Raw genomic sequence first — 16,140 nt, 5'->3', positions numbered from 1 at the left:
TCTGTATTTTACAAGCACTGGGTGTAACAGAATGGAAGATCTGTTTTTTGAATGACGGATTCAGAGGAAGGATCAACTAGGGAAAGGGTAGAGTGGGAAAAAATTTGACAGTTTTGAAAGTTAATTGAAAATGCTTTAAAAAGAATTTTGAAAATGAAATTACAGCAAAAAAATTGTAAATTATTTCAAAGCCCAATGCTTTAATTTGTACATTTTATTTTCAAATTGAAATGTCAATTTATACCATTCAGTCAACATGTATTTATTAAGCACCTACGGTGTACCAAGTTCAGTGGCAAAAAGGAAAAGACCAGTTAAGTGGTTGGCTTTATATTATACTGTAAGAATTCAAATAAACTTCTCAGTTCTTAAAATTTTTTATATCTAAGGAAAACTTTGTGCAGTGAAAAAAAATCCCTGAAGATGGAGATTTATCATATAAATTATAGTATCACCACAAGAAGCATAGAATATATATTTGAAACTGGGTGAAAGGACTTTCTTTTGCAACTAAATAACTTTTTACTCCCAGAGCCAATTATAGTATAATCACAAAAATTACTTAACAACGTACACATCTATGTCACTAGTTATATAGGGAAAATTTAACAGAATTAAACTTAAGAGAGAAAATGTGAAATATTAGTTCAGGTCAACTTCTGTACATGTATAACCACAAGTTATAAAACCAAAGAATATAACAGTGTGTTATATTAAAGAGTTTAATATAGTACTTTAAAGATTTCAAATAGACTTTTAAAACTTGGATTTGAAGTCAAGAGCATGGTAATTTCGGATATTAACAAGTTATAAAAAACTGGTTTACATGCAAGAGTTTTCTCATTTTGATGATTCAGGGTAAAAAGAACTTAGAAACTGCAAGAGTGTGCACTTAAAACTTTCTAAGTGGCCGTTAAACAAACAACTAGAGTCAAGACAACAAACCACCTCATAGGAACGCTCTTGGGTTTTTTTGAGTCATTCACAAAAGTACCAATCATGATCATGGTGACACTTTATACTGTTATGTTTGTATTCATAAAAATAAAGATCTCTTCCCTTTTCTTTTTAACTGTTTGATGGTTTTGTAGGAAAAGTTACACTTTACAAAGTCAATTATTGTGAAAAAATGTAATGCTTTTTTTTTTTTTAAAGAAATCAATGTCTAGGATTTGATTCTGGTTTGTGTCAAATATGTGAGAAGGTTTTGTGCACAACAGTTATTAAAACTACAATTATATAAGTGCCATCTTTCTTATAGAGGAGATGCTTTGGTTTAAATCTGAAAGGTTAAAAAAATCCTGATATTTTTATGTCAGTTTCTCCATTATCTCAAAATACATAGAAAAAGGTAAATCTTAAAGTTATTTCATATTCCTGATACACAAACACAGCAATGTCATACATGTTTCATTTTCAAACATGATTTGGTAAATGTCAACAAACTTTCACTCTCCATAGAAAAATAGGTTAAAAATGAAAATTTAGAAAATCAAAACTCACTGCCTTTTTTACTATCTCTAGTGTTTGTAGCTTCAGTCTTTAGACATTTTTAAATACAGTATTTGCCATTAGATGAAAAAGTATCCATCAACTTGTAAATGTGAAATATCCAGGCCAGCAAACCGGAGGTAAAGTCTACCCTCATCCCTGTTTTTGGCTTACCTTAACTTGCGTATTACTTCTTAAAGATAAATCCCAAAGGTTTATCAAGTTTTGTCTCATAAATTTCTCACAAACGTATTTTGACTGGGTTCCATGAGTGTTCAGGAAGTTTTATTTCTAATGCAGCCATAATTATTAAAAATTAATTTCTCTTTTGACTCAGTTAATAACTAAAAATACATCTCCATTTTTAATCTACAAGTAAAATGATGTATGGTTCCATCAAACTACTTGTCAAAAGCTGAAAAAAAAGACTAAGTTTTAAATTGTATAATCACACCATTTCATTTAGATGCTTTGTAAAACTTGAAGGTCTTAGGGGGTCTATTTTTCATGTTGCAGAAATAATTTCACAATTTCAAATCAAAGTCAACACTGCAGTGAGGAGAGCTTTTCTACTTTATTACAAAGAGAAGAAGCCTTTATGTGGTCAGAAAATACAAGATTGATCTTTTTTTTTTCTCTTCCTATGAAACGCTGCTGTTCAAACAGCCAGAGTGAATTGTCTCAGTTCACTTCTTTAAGTCCCATCACATTCACTTGGGTATGGATGTCCTTGGCTGCTGAAAATCTGGCCCTTTAGTGCACAGGGCGACAAAGTCCCCTGACCAGCAGTTCCAGAATGTCCCATTTTCATATATTGCATCCATGCACACCTCCTAAAAATGAGGTACAGCAGGGCAAACATTTTCCAAAATAGATGTCATATATATAATATATACACATTCGTACATACATACCTTTATTCATGTGATGTCCAAAAATTTAAAAAAAATGTACACATTTATTACAAAATCGTAACAAAGACTGGACAGTGTTTTGCTCATTCTGGAAAGATGAAGCTCAGTAATAACACAACCCTGGAAACCATCCAGAGATTGTGGCAATATCTTTCTTCTAAACAGTCAGATATTCTTGCGTTAAGCTTGGCGAAACTGCCTTTCAAAAACAGAAGGGGAAGTAAAATGAAGGAAGCAGACCTTGCTCATCTTTCCAAATGAAATACGAGAAGGATCTTCACATAAAAATGCACAAACATTTGTTATTTTATTACCAATAGTGCTACAATGAACAATGCAAATTTTGCGGTCTAATTCTGTTGAGTCTTTTGTGGGTTTTCTTTTTTACATTTTAGAAACTAAATGGTAAACTTCTGTCAGTGTACTTGCTTGTCTTTACAGACCCAAGTCTGTCTGCTGGCAAAAAAAAGAAAATAAATGAAAAAAATTCAGACCCTGCTTGAACTAGAGAAAAACAAATTACAAATTTAGTTGTTGGGCAGCACATAATTAGTAAGGCAGGACCTCAAATGGTGACCCTTTGCATAAGCCAATTGCCAGATCCTCAAGGAATTAAAACCAGGGTGCCTGAGCCACATCAGTTCTGCAGTTATGTTGAGTATTGTGCTGAGACAGCCATACCCCAAGAAAAGGGAAGTCTTTTTTTTTTTTTTTTTTTTTTTTTTTAGAAGGCTTGCTGAGCAGGGTTGTAGTTGAAGGTGGATGGCAGGTGAGGCCGTTCTTCTAATTTGTCGTATTCCAGATGAAACTCCTATAAAACCAAATTTAAGAATTTAGATGATTTCCTCTCCCTCTGATCTCAAATTTTTGTCAAAACATATTTTACTAGATGTACAAAATACCTACATGTAGGAGAATGAACACAAACACAGATGCACCAACTTCTTTCCCTCTAACTAAAATACAGCTTGAAGAAAAGTTATGTGCTGTAGCTTCTAGCTAATAAATGCAAAAATACAGATTTTCTGTGTAAAAGACTACTCATGAACATCTACTTTATAACCATTAACTAGGCACTTTTTTGCTCAAAAGTTAAAGTCTGAGCAGCAATTACTATATTGTTAATAAAAAGCACTGTAATAAAAATTACAGGATACTTAAAAGCCAACCTTCAATGACATAAAAAAATAAATTCCTTTTCCCCAAAATAGTTTTTCCAATTTGTAATTATTACACCTACTTTTTAAAAATAAAGCAAACATATAAGACTATGCTAACCTTATTAAATCTGGAGAATACAATGAACTCCCATATCTCCAGACTTCCCAATCTACAACACTGAAAAGATATAACTGCCACTCAAAATAGACAGATGTGCTGTTAAGCACATCTGAACACTATACAACTCATTTTAATTAAACTTTCAAAATACATGAACTTCATAAGAGTTTTAAAACTTAAGAACGGTGAAGTAATTTCTTCATGATGAAACTTAAGATCATGAGAGATGCAGAAGATAATTCTGCATTTTAAAGAAACAAAAAACTGGGACGCCTGGGGTGGCTCAGTGGTTGAGCGTCTGCCTTTGGCTCAGGGCATGACTCCGGGGGTCCCGGGATTGAGTCCCACATCAGGCTCCCTGCATGGAGCCTGCTTCTCCCTCTGCCTGGGTCTCTGCCTCTGTGTCTCTCATGCAGAAATAAATAAAATCTTAAAAAAAAAAAAAAAAAAAAGGAAACAAAGAACATACCTTTGCAAATCCAAAAAGCAAGAGGTTCTAAAATCACTAATTCTATAATTTGAATTCAATTATAGTACAAACTAAATCAATCCCGTTTAAAAATTTATGAACCTCAATATATACTATGTATTTTAAAAAGCCAACCAGTAGTTAGCACTATGGGCTAACATACTTTGCCATGTCTATCTTGTTTCAAATGGATTCTAAAATGGATAGTCGTCACCCCCCACCCCCCAAAAATTAAAATGGATAGTCCCAGTATTAAAGTAAAATGAAAACTTAAGAAAAAAAAAAAAAACTTAGGTCATAATGATTAAATTTTAAGATCTAAAACCAAGTCTTTAAAATTTAAGAATATTACAACTGAAAACCTAGTTAAGAGGTGCCCAAACTAGAGACACAGCTAATTTTATTCTAATCTTTCCGATGACTCTGTAAAATAAGTATCAATATCTTCATTTTGCACCTGAAGAAGTGAGGCTCCTAGGTAACCTGCTCAAATCATTCCGTAAATGGAAGATCAAGGATTAGGATGATCCTGACCTTTGTGGCACCAAAGCCCATGACTTTCTGGTGTTAACACATTATTTTTAATAGTTCTAGTGCAAGATCCAAATAAATTTACTTCATTACATCCCTTATGCAGAAATGTTCAAAAAATTTAGTTCTGACAAATGTTCTTAAATAAGGGACACTATAATGACCTTAATCTAAAAAGGTTTACTTTATAGGACAGAGTTAACTAAGGCACATGGGTTACGTGCTCATCATTAAAACTAACAAACTCTAAAAAAAAAAATAAAATAAAATAAAACTAACAAACTCTAGAATCACCATCACCCAGCTAATACACTGTGTAGGCACCACTCTCTCTCTTCCTACCCCTAAGTTTTAAAAACAATTTATTGTCTGGCTTAAGAATATCAAAATGAAAAAAAAAAAAAAGTATCAAAATGAGTGAAGAAAATATTGTTATATATTACTCTTTAGAAATTAAAATTGGCAATTTAGAAATCAAAATATGTGTAGTTGCAGGGGGGAAATGTCTATTTGTAACTGTAACAAATCATAGGCCCCACTAGGTTACATAAATCCTGTTCAGTTATCCTGTCTGTATTATACATTGGTGAACTACACAGTATTATAGGAATTTAAACTAGAGTAATTTGACCAATGCACATATTTTTCACCCCTAGGAAGGTCAGTTTAAACCTAGGGAGCATAATAAATGTCTTAGTATAATTTAAAAGCTCATATATCACATTCAGAAATTAAGTTAAATTTTGTCTTCCTTTTTTTTTTCATCTTTGTTTTGGTTTTCTATGTGTTTTTATTCTTTTTAAAATATATGAATCTTAACAGTATATACTGGTATCTCTTTGTTCTCTAGCTTTTTGATTATTGGTAACACCTCTTGTACACTTTTGTTATATGTACACACACAACCTCTGTATCATCAGTAGGGACAAAAAGAGGTTTTGTAGACCATTACATACTGCCTAGAATAGTGCCATGCCCCTAGCAAGTGTGTAATTAATGGCTGATGAATTAATAAACACAAGCTTTTATCATTTGTTTTAGGAACAAAATATTACAGTTTAATGATTTAAAAAGGTGAAAAAGAGCTTTAGATACTTCTTTAAAACCACTCTTAAATCTGAGTTTTTCTATTAATCATATTAGGCTACACATTTTCAAAAGGTCACTATACGCAGAACTGAAATACATGTACTGGATTCAGATGATCAAATGAAATTTTTACAAAAACATTAATGTCATCACTGACTGACAGAGAAATATACACTGGAGGAATATTTTCTCAAATTCTCAAAAATGCTGGCTTTCTCTTTAAGATTAATCCTCCAAATTTTAGGAAGTTGCCAACTATCTTATACTTACTAGAAATAATTTTTACTGCCTTGAAGAAAAGTACATATTATTGATTAAAGTATAAACACTAATGTGTATCTAATGGGGAAAAAAATCACATTTCCATCCACCTGTGATATTATAAAAAATTCTGCTGAGTGAAGTCAGTCAGTCGGAGAAGGACAAACATTATATGTTCTCATTCATTTGGGGAATATAAATAATATTGAAAGGGAATATAAGGGAAGGGAGAAGAAATGTGTGGGAAATATCAGAAAGGGAGACAGAACGTAAAGACTGCTAACTCTGGGAAACGAACTAGGGGTGGTAGAAGGGGAGGAGGGCGGGGGGTGGGAGTGAATGGGTGATGGGCACTGGGGGTTATTCTGTATGTTAGTAAATTGAACACCAATAAAAAATAAATTAAAAAAAAATTCTAAGCATTAATAGAAATCCTATTCACTGCTGGATCCACAAGGTAAAGTCAGGCTGAAAGAATTCTTCAATTTTTAAGTCTTTAGTATGAGAAAGTTATTGATCATAGAGTAGCTTCCATCACCTGAAGATTCTGTGGATGAAATTATTTTAAAAATTCTACACTTAATTAAGAATACATGTACAACCTGAATGACCACTATTTTTAAATTAATGAGATACTGAGTAATTCTAGTTAAATTACATAGAGTAGACCACATAGCCTGCTGACAAGACTAAAAGGGGAGAATAAACAATGTCAAAACTTTTATGTACACATTACTGACATAAAAAGCACTTTAAATGAGGGCAGCCTGGGTGGCTCAGTGGTTTAGTGTGGCCTTCGGCCCAGAGCCTGCTTCTCCCTCTGCCTGTGTCTCCGCCTCTCTGTCTCTCTGTCTCTCATGAATAAATAAAATCTTAAAAAAAAAAAAAAAAAAACCACTATAAATGAATAATAGGGTAGATTCTAATTTTTAGGGGTAAAAAATACTTCCAATTTAAATCATTGAATTTCTAACAATTCTTAAATTCTCTGAAAATATTAAGTATTTGCAATACAGAAAAAACTCCTATAAGACACTGTGAAATGGAGACCTAATTACATTCTAGATCAGGTCAATACTTTTCAAAGACAAAATGATAACATCAAGCTATTACTTATAATACTAATTCAGACTGCACACTTCTTACAGTAAGTTGAAGTTACTTAATAATTCATGTTCTTTACCTGTGAGTAGTAAACCACACCCACTTTACAGGTAGAAACTCTGAGGTTAACTTGGGATATGGCCTTTTAAGGGATTATCTGTAGTTTGATAAACTCTGTTAATACATTATAAATTGAACTTAATTCCTAAACAATTTCTGAGAAAACACTGAAAACATCTTTAAAACAAACAAAAAAACCAGAAGCCATTGGGAAAAGTTTATTCTGTGAATACAACTTAAAAGTTTTAAGTTCATGAATCTGTATTTTAATATAACAAAGAAGTGAGCTCCGTATAATACTTAAACCAATAATCTTGTATGCTTTCATTGTTAGGAAATTATTTTGATGAAAAGTGTCAGTACCAGTGGCCAGCAATTACTTCAAGAGAGATTTCTTAAAGAAACAGTTTTATGGTATTTCTCAAATTTTATTTTCCAACTTCAGAGCTAAAAATTATAAAGGTAAAAGGTTAAGAAGACAAAAGTTCAACTGTACAGATCATCAGATAAATCTGGGTAAAATTACTTTATATACGCACACTACATATTTACACACATGTGCGCATACACACATGCTTTTCTTTAAAATGACATTTACTTGACTGGGGAATTCTTTTTGATGGAAAAGTAAAACAGGCCTATTAATGTTTAAGTTGCTTCTGAATATTTAATTTTGTGGGAAAACTTTTTTTCACATAGGAAGATCTGTCATATATATTGAACTAAAAGTTAACTAAAGTGATACATCAATCTACTCCAAACATCCATTCATTTTTGCATATAGAAGTATGGAATAACTTAAAGTGATATTGATCAAAAAGCTTCACAGAGAATGGAGAAAACGTCAGTTATTTACTAACGGACTCTTTTCCCCTCCAAAGATACATTTTTCTTTCCTGTATACTCAAATGACTGAGAAGTTCTCCAAGTATGGCTCTAAAGACGAGCTAAATCATTGGCATCACTTAGGAACTTGTAAGAAATGGAAATCCTCAGGTCCCATCATAGACTTATTAAATCATAAACAATAGAGGTATGACTCAGCAACCTATTTTTTTAATAAAGCTGACAGGTAATTCTGATGGAAGCTAAAGTTTGAGAACCACTGACCTGACCTAACAACTGTTATAATTTTTCCATCTTTGAAGAGTAATTAGCTGTAATAACAACAATAAAAACAGCAACAAACTACCACAACTACTCCCATGTATAAAATACCCGATATGTACAAAGCACTGTGCTCAGTGTGTGTGCACACGTGCAAATGTGTGTGTGGGTGTATAAAATCTCATTTAATCTTCATGACAATCTAGAAGCAAATATGATTTCAACTGAAAAGAGAAGGAAACAGGCATGGAAAAGAAACTTGCACATGGTCAAAACATAAACAGCCAAAACAGGAGTTAAATTCAAATCTATGATACAAGTTATTGCTTTCTACTACACTATACATCTTAACAGGTAACACACAATGTGTCTTGTGCTATTTGTAATGGAAGTAATTATTTCTACTTAAAAGGTGAGATCGTGGATCTACCTTTTGAAATCAAGATATGTGTATTAATTGTTAAAATAACTTGAATACAGTATTGTGGTATATGGACTTGGTTTCAGATGGACAGACATTTACCATTGACACCCAAAAATAGTAATAAAAAAAGATTTAACCTTTTGTATGTGCCTGGTCTGGTGTTTTTAGTTGGGCTCATGTTTTTCTATCTTTTTTCAAGTTTTCCATGAAATCTTGTGATATAAAACATCTTTGCGATAAAGATCTGGTAACCATTTCAGACTGTCTTGTTAAAAATTTTCCCATATTAATTTATTGAAGTTAATTCAAAAGATAAAAAAAAAAAGCCCAAGCCGACAGCTAAAGAATCATCCAATGAACTACGAAGAAATAGTTTTCTTCTATTTAAATTTATTGAGAACAAATAAAACTACCTCTTTAGTTTTTAATCCTAAGGATCCTCAATGGAAAAGGCATTCAGAGAAATCCTGGAGTAATGAAATGACAATACTTGTTACATTCTCTACTAGGTAGACTAAATGTATACATAAAATACTACATACAAATGTGAAATCTGTTACGACACTGATGAAAATTTCGCAGATGGGTCTTTGTTAGGTGTTTTTGTAAGGAAAAGTTGCAAACCAAAACATAAACAGCAACTTTTCCACAGCCCGCCTCCCTCCAATATTCAGCTTAGTAGTCATAGGAACAATCATGGTTACTACTTAGAATTTTCTTTCTTTATATCACTTGCAAATAAGCATTTTTCTTGCAATGAGGCAAGTATTATAAAAAGCCTATTTATTATGTTTATATACCAGTTTTAGAAAAATCTCCTACTTGCTTAAAATAATATAAGAATACATGACGGGGATGGCAAGAGGGTGATCTTTATTTTACAACTGAATTGACATAAAAATATTTCAAATGTTACCAAAGCTTGTGAAAAATTACAGAATTTCTTACCAAGTTCAATCATTTTCCTAACTATGGGTGAATTGAGTTGTTTCCGTATACTCTCCTAGAGTTTAAATCAAGCCAAGGAAGTGAAGACAAAAAACTCATTAGCAGGTATCTGGCACATTATTGGGATGGATGTATTAGTAAATATAAACAGATAAAAGAGGATACTTCTTTTTAAAATCTAGATTTACACATTTACACATTTGCACATGGAAAAAAATATACCTTAGCTACTTTCCTCCAGTTAAGACAGTCAAAGAAGTAATATGTTCCCCTCTCATACGTATTGGTTTTCATTGTCGGCTCCATGCCTGGTGCCCTGGTAATCCATACTCGTTCTTCTTTGTGGTATCTCCAATCACGGTTAAAACTTCAATTTTTAAGAGAAAAAGACAATTAATTTTTCCTGTGGCTCACACCAAACATTTTCTACATTTTAAAAAAATTTTCTCAGAAAATAATTATACATAAAACATAAATATAGGTGCTTTTTACCCTGACTTTTATTGTTATTAAATACAATTCTAGTGAAATACAGGAAAATACTTTCTTAATTTGTCCAGAAATCACACTTGTTACTTAATACATACATCTTCATTTAACTGAAGAGACTTTTTTATGCAAACATAACGAGATATTAAAAGCTCTATAAGCAATGTGATAAAAACCTAGGCAGACCAAATAAAGATACATTGTGTTCCAGAAATTTCACTCCTTTCTCATTCTTAACATTCAATAGAAATTGAGATAATCTATTAAAACAAACAAAAACACCAACTATTTCTATTATTTTATAAGAACAAAATCAGTCTTTTTATCTATTTAAATTCATATAATTTTGTAACTATGTTGAAAATACAATATCCATTTTAAAAATTCTTAATGAATGTATTACTTTTAAGTTTTATTCAAATCTCATTGATCCTAAATTCTCAAAAGCCAAAGGATATCCATTAGAATTCATGCAAGAATCAACGAGGATTTATATCACTTGTAAATTGGGGAAATAACATCCAAAGGAAGTAAATGCACCAGAAAAAACATCTCTGGGAGCACAAACCTCCATGTAAACAAATACCTTCCTACTAACACAGTGAGGTAATTTTTAGGCATAAATAAGATATGAGACAGAACTGCCGGTATGGGATCGATGAATGACTAAATGAATTTATTTACTTATAAATAAATTAAAAAGAACAGGTAACAATTGCTATGTTACAAAAAAATGTAAGGGAAAACATGGGAGAAAACAAATTCTCAATAGAGAAATAAAAAACAGCTTATCATCAACACAGTGAATTTTACATAAAAGCATCTGATCCAAGTCCATCTATAGAAATGTTATTAGGAATATCATAAAATACTTAAATCTATAAAAAGTAGGTCTCTCATTCATAACATCATAAGTTTTCTTTTTGTAAGCTCTATGTCCACCCTGGGGCTTGCACTCATGACTCCAAGATCAAGAGTCACATGCTCTACCGACTAAGCTAGTCAGGTGCCCCATAACATCATAAATTTTTAAGAACAATTTACTTTACTATAAGCATGATTAATAAAATAGTCTATGGCAACAAAATATATTACCAATGGGACAAATGAGCAATGACAAAATTTATTCTTAGAGCATCAGGTAAAAGCAGAAATGCTCAGGAATAAAACATATCCAATGGACCAACTTCTTAATGCTAATATTTAAGTTGGCCAAAAGGCTTCTGATAAGGGATGTGGACTTCATCAACACTTAAAAATACATAAGATGTATGCAGTGCCTTGCCCATATAATACTCTAAATAGATGTTCAATAAATGATGAAATTCACCATCATTAACATGTAATTCCACAAGAAGATGAGCCACAGTTATGAACCATATCTTATACTTAACATATTTATAAAAATTAGACTCACCAAATTCATGAGTCAATTCTGTCTTCTTACAAATTTAGGATTATTAAATCTGAAGTAATTCTTTTTATGTATACAGTGACCATTAACCATAATAGTATCAACTTTCAATCTAAATTAACTTTATTTTTCTGTTGTAAAAACAAACAAACTATTCCTTGATGGAAATATTTCTGCTTTAAGAATGAAAGATAAAAACTATCACCATCATTTAAAAGAAAAGCTTTCAGAATAAACAAGATCCACTGTAATACAAAAGTGTTTAAAAATACTTTGAACATACAGCTCTACTGCAGCTAAAAGTTGTAATACGTCTCCTCCATTCATGTAATAGAGATAGAAGAGCAGGTCTTCTCCATATCGGCCAAGTTTTATTGCAGCCAGCTGGAAAAGAGAAATCAATTATTCTGAAGTGTAAAATAAGTTTGACAATCCCAACACATTGCTACCACTGAAGTACAAGTAAAAAGATAAACAGAAACTCTTTTCTTTGTAGCAGGTAACTGTCATTACATGATTCTGCAGGTAGTTATGCTTTTAAGGAAGGGTTTTACCATTTAAATAACTGAGGTCATTTAACAATTATTTCTGGTACATCTATTTTATGTACTAATAGGATAAAAAGGTATATAAAAACTTCCAACCAAGACCAAATGTTGGTTTACTCGAGGTCTTACTAATACCCAACATGGTAGTAATAGTGGAACCAGTGCTCAGAGATGCAGGACTTATATTCAAGTTCCGGTTCCATTACTTACAAATATGACCATGTCCAAGTTATTTAAGGTCTCTGAACTTCCATATAAAATGCAGAAATGAGACCTGTAAGGTTGCTAAGAACGTAAATGAAATTGATAACATCTGTAGAGGAATGTACCTTACCTGATACATAGAAAACTTGTAAGAAATGTTATTGAATTTATAGCTGACAGGGATTCACAAACCAGTTGGTTATGTATTTTAGCAAATCAGAGACGGTAAGTACAAAAATCATAAAGAGCTAGCTCTTTATTTTGTTTAAATGGATGACTACAAGATAACTGCCTTACGTCCTTCCAAAAAGCAGAATCATTAACTGCCAACCAAACTACAGCACATTGAGTTTAACAGTATTGAAGTCTTGTATTAGGATAAACCTTCATTTAAAAGCTCACCAAAATGAAAACACTTTTTTCTCTTTGCCTGATTCTGTATCTAAATGTTTATTTAACCATTTTACAATCTCAGAATATACTTTTTCTCTCCAGTCATATGATCCCCTTTTAAGCAGCAGTTCTGAGGGTGACAAATTCTCCTAAATCGGTTTTTCTTAAATTGCCCTAAGTAAGAAAAGGTTCTGGGACCTTCAGGTAATTGGAGCAAAAAAGCCCTACGGGGGAGATGGCAGAAAAATCACACAGTCCACAAAAGAAAAAATTAGTTCTATCTCATACTTCTTGTCTTCCATCTACTCAAGTATTAAAAGACATTGAGAAATAGCTCTTTACTTGCCTGTCCACAAAATCAACAACCATTTGACCACACAACTGGATGGTACAGACACAGAACACCATCACTTTAATATATATTTTATATGTAAAATACATTTCAGATTTATTCATAAACATATAATACATATTGTTACACATATTAATATACATATGTATAACATGTAATTTTAAATAAATTCTATCCTTCCACAAGGCCAAAATCTAGGGATACAATTTCTAACAGAAATGAACACTGAGTTCTTCCCTATAAACAAAAGTATTTAACATTTTCTTTTATAGAGTAAAAAATTTTTTAAATTGCAATCTGATAATAGTTACTTTAGAACTAGAATTTTAGGGGATCCCTGGGTGGCGCAGCGGTTTGGCGCCTGCCTTTGGCCCAGGGCGCGATCCTGGAGACCCGGGATCGAATCCCACATCGGGCTCCCGGTGCATGGAGCCTGCTTCTCCCTCTGCCTGTGTCTCTGCCTCTCTCTCTCTCACTGTGTGCCTATCATAAATAAATAAAAAAAAAATTTAAAAAAAAAAAAAAAAAAAAGAACTAGAATTTTAGGTAAGAAGCCAAATGTCATAGTTTTTAAATATATAGATCTCTTGAAAACGCTGTAATATTTGTAAAAAAAATTATTTTATTGATAAGGGTATGAAAGAAAATATCAGAAGGAAATTTACCAAATTTTCCAAAACTGTTTATTCCCATCAACCATGGTTATACCATTATTAATAATAACTCTAAGAAATATTTTACCAGTCCTACCATTGTTTTGTTTTTAAACCATATTTTTTAAATATAAACCAGGATCTTATCAAAATATTTAAGATAAACAAAAATAGAAATAAAATTGTTTTATACAATTGAATGGACACATGAAAGCCACCCCTGAGACCACTGCTAATTATTCCAAAAAATTTTATGCCATCTGAACTGAAAAACAGTGCCTGAAAAATAGATACATTCATGCTGACTGAGGAGAATAATAAACTACACTCACCTTATCCCTAATGTGAATGTTCGTTAAGTACTCTGATGGAACATGGAAGTCTGGATAATAAAATGAAAAAAGCCTTATTAACTGATTCTCAGTTAAAAACATATTTTTAAAAGGTCTGAACACAAAGAAATTTTCCTACCTATGTCTTGAGGTCGACAAGGTGAAGATGCCCAGGGTGATGCAAATTTGGGGTAGAGATTTCTGAATAAGAGAGAAAACAAAACAAAACAAAACAAAACAAACAAAAAAAAACCTCAAGTCTGAGTATAGAGAAAAAAAATTCCTATTTTTATTTCAGGAAATCAGGAAAAACAATGACTTTAGAAGTAAAATGAGCATCTTTTTCTAATTTCTTTTCACGTGTCTACTATGACTTACACAGGAAAAATGAAGCAAGGTTAACTAGGTGTATATATACACATATATTGTATATATCTTGTTATAAACTATATATATAAATGTATATATATTTACATATATATTTAACTTCAATGCAGAATGCTTTAAGTTCATTAATAACATGGCCCTAAGTAAAATTACTTTCCCATTTATATGGCCAGGAAAAAAAAGTCAGTAATTATTAAAAGCAAAAGTTCAAATTCACCAAATATTTACTAAGTGCCTATTATATGCCTGACACTGTTCTAGGTGCTTGGGATGCATCAGTGAACAAAATGAAGGTAACTGACAACATGTACCTTATTTTCTGATTGAAGATGATAGGTAAGAGAGAGGTAGATGAAATAATTTGCATAATAAATAACATTCTATGTTGGTGGAGGGGCAGGGACAGGAGATTAGCTGCATTAAATAAGGTAGTCAGGTTAGGTCTCATTTAGAAGATGAGATCTGAACAAAGATTTGAAAGATATGAGGGAGTTAGCCATACTAATTATCTGGCAAAAGACTATTGTAGGCAGGGGCAACTGTTAAGTAAGGCAGAGACAGGACGGACATGTCTGAAGTATAGCAGGAAGGCCAGAAGCTGGAACACAGTGAACTGAACAAAGGGAGAAGCTGTTGAGGTGGGGGTAGGAGATCATGCCTGTAGAGATGAACAGGCCCATAAAGATTTTAGGTTTTTTATCATAATGAAACCACAAACCCTCACTGAGCATTGAGCAGAGGATCAACCTATTCAAAAAGGACTGTCCTGACTCATAAATAAAGAAGAGACTGTGAGGGACACAGAGAGAACCAGGCACATCTGGTGATTGGCTAATGGAGTAACCCAGACAAGAGAGGACAGCAATTCAAACCAGCGTGGCAACCGTTAAAAGCAGTGAGACGTATGGAGCAATGCATTCACTATGTCAACCTGCTGACAGGTCAAGGAGGATAAGTTTCTACAAGTGACTACTGAATTTAATAACATTAAAACAGAGAAATTTTAGTGAAGTGGTGAGGCAAAATCCAACTGAAATGGATTTAACAGAGAATGGGAGAAGACAAATGGGAGATTCAAAGATGGCTTTTTTGTAGAGTTTTGCTCTTCAAGAAATAAGAATAAAGAAATAAGGGCAGTAACTCACAGAAGAAGTTAGATAAAGAGAAGGCATTCTTAACATAAAGGAAGTAATAGCACCATTTGTATGTTGATGGAAATGATCCAACAAAAATATAAAAAACTGTTTGAGCCATGCCCTTGAGTTTTCAAGAGACGTTTTATGTAGAAAGCATGGATCAACTATAAAGACAAGCTAAGGTGGGTGCAGATAGTGGTAGACAGATGTGGTGGCAGGACTAAGTTGACATTCTCTTCTGATTATTTTCATCCTTCTTAGTCAAGTAGAAATAAAAATGCAAGGTCTTAATTCTACACCTGAAACTAATATTACACTGTTATCTAACTGGAATTTAAATAAAAACTTTGGGGGTAGGAGGGGAAAAAAAAGCAAGGTCTTCATTTGAGAGTAAGGAGGGGTGGTGGTGGAATTAGATGTTTGAAGAGATTCAGTGTGAGAGTTGCATAGGAGAACAAAAGAATGCCAGTACGAGTGGCGGAATTAAGGGCCACTTTTGAGGTTCCTGGCCATGAATGTAAAGTGAGACCAGGCAGTGAAGCTGGGTTTTTTT

General features: G+C 32.5%; 1 protein-coding gene across 6 annotated transcripts in view; it reads right to left on the bottom strand.

Annotated features, from left to right (window-relative positions):
• Window positions 1-2,046: 2,046 nt before the first annotated feature.
• The window catches only part of CNOT2 (CCR4-NOT transcription complex subunit 2), a 116,644-nt gene continuing 102,550 nt past the window's right edge, over window positions 2,047-16,140 (bottom strand). For 5 of the 6 annotated variants that reach the window (XM_077913812.1, XM_077913815.1, XM_077913811.1 and 2 more), the window contains 5 exons: window positions 14,204-14,265; window positions 14,065-14,114; window positions 11,866-11,966; window positions 9,902-10,046; window positions 2,047-3,216 (listed from right to left, as the gene is read on the bottom strand). In XM_077913812.1, the coding sequence (XP_077769938.1) occupies window positions 3,130-3,216; window positions 9,902-10,046; window positions 11,866-11,966; window positions 14,065-14,114; window positions 14,204-14,265 (445 nt within the window). In that variant the 3' untranslated portion in view covers window positions 2,047-3,129. Of the gene's footprint in view, window positions 3,217-9,144; window positions 9,199-9,901; window positions 10,047-11,865; window positions 11,967-14,064; window positions 14,115-14,203; window positions 14,266-16,140 lie in introns of all 6 variants that reach the window. The other variant, XM_077913814.1, reaches the window with a different exon arrangement.

Source organism: Canis aureus, chromosome 11, assembly GCF_053574225.1.
Source record: "Canis aureus isolate CA01 chromosome 11, VMU_Caureus_v.1.0, whole genome shotgun sequence".
NCBI classification, from domain to species: Eukaryota; Metazoa; Chordata; class Mammalia; order Carnivora; family Canidae; genus Canis; species Canis aureus.
The sequence above is the reverse complement of the archived record's forward strand: the minus strand, read 5'-3'. Positions and strand labels throughout refer to the sequence as shown.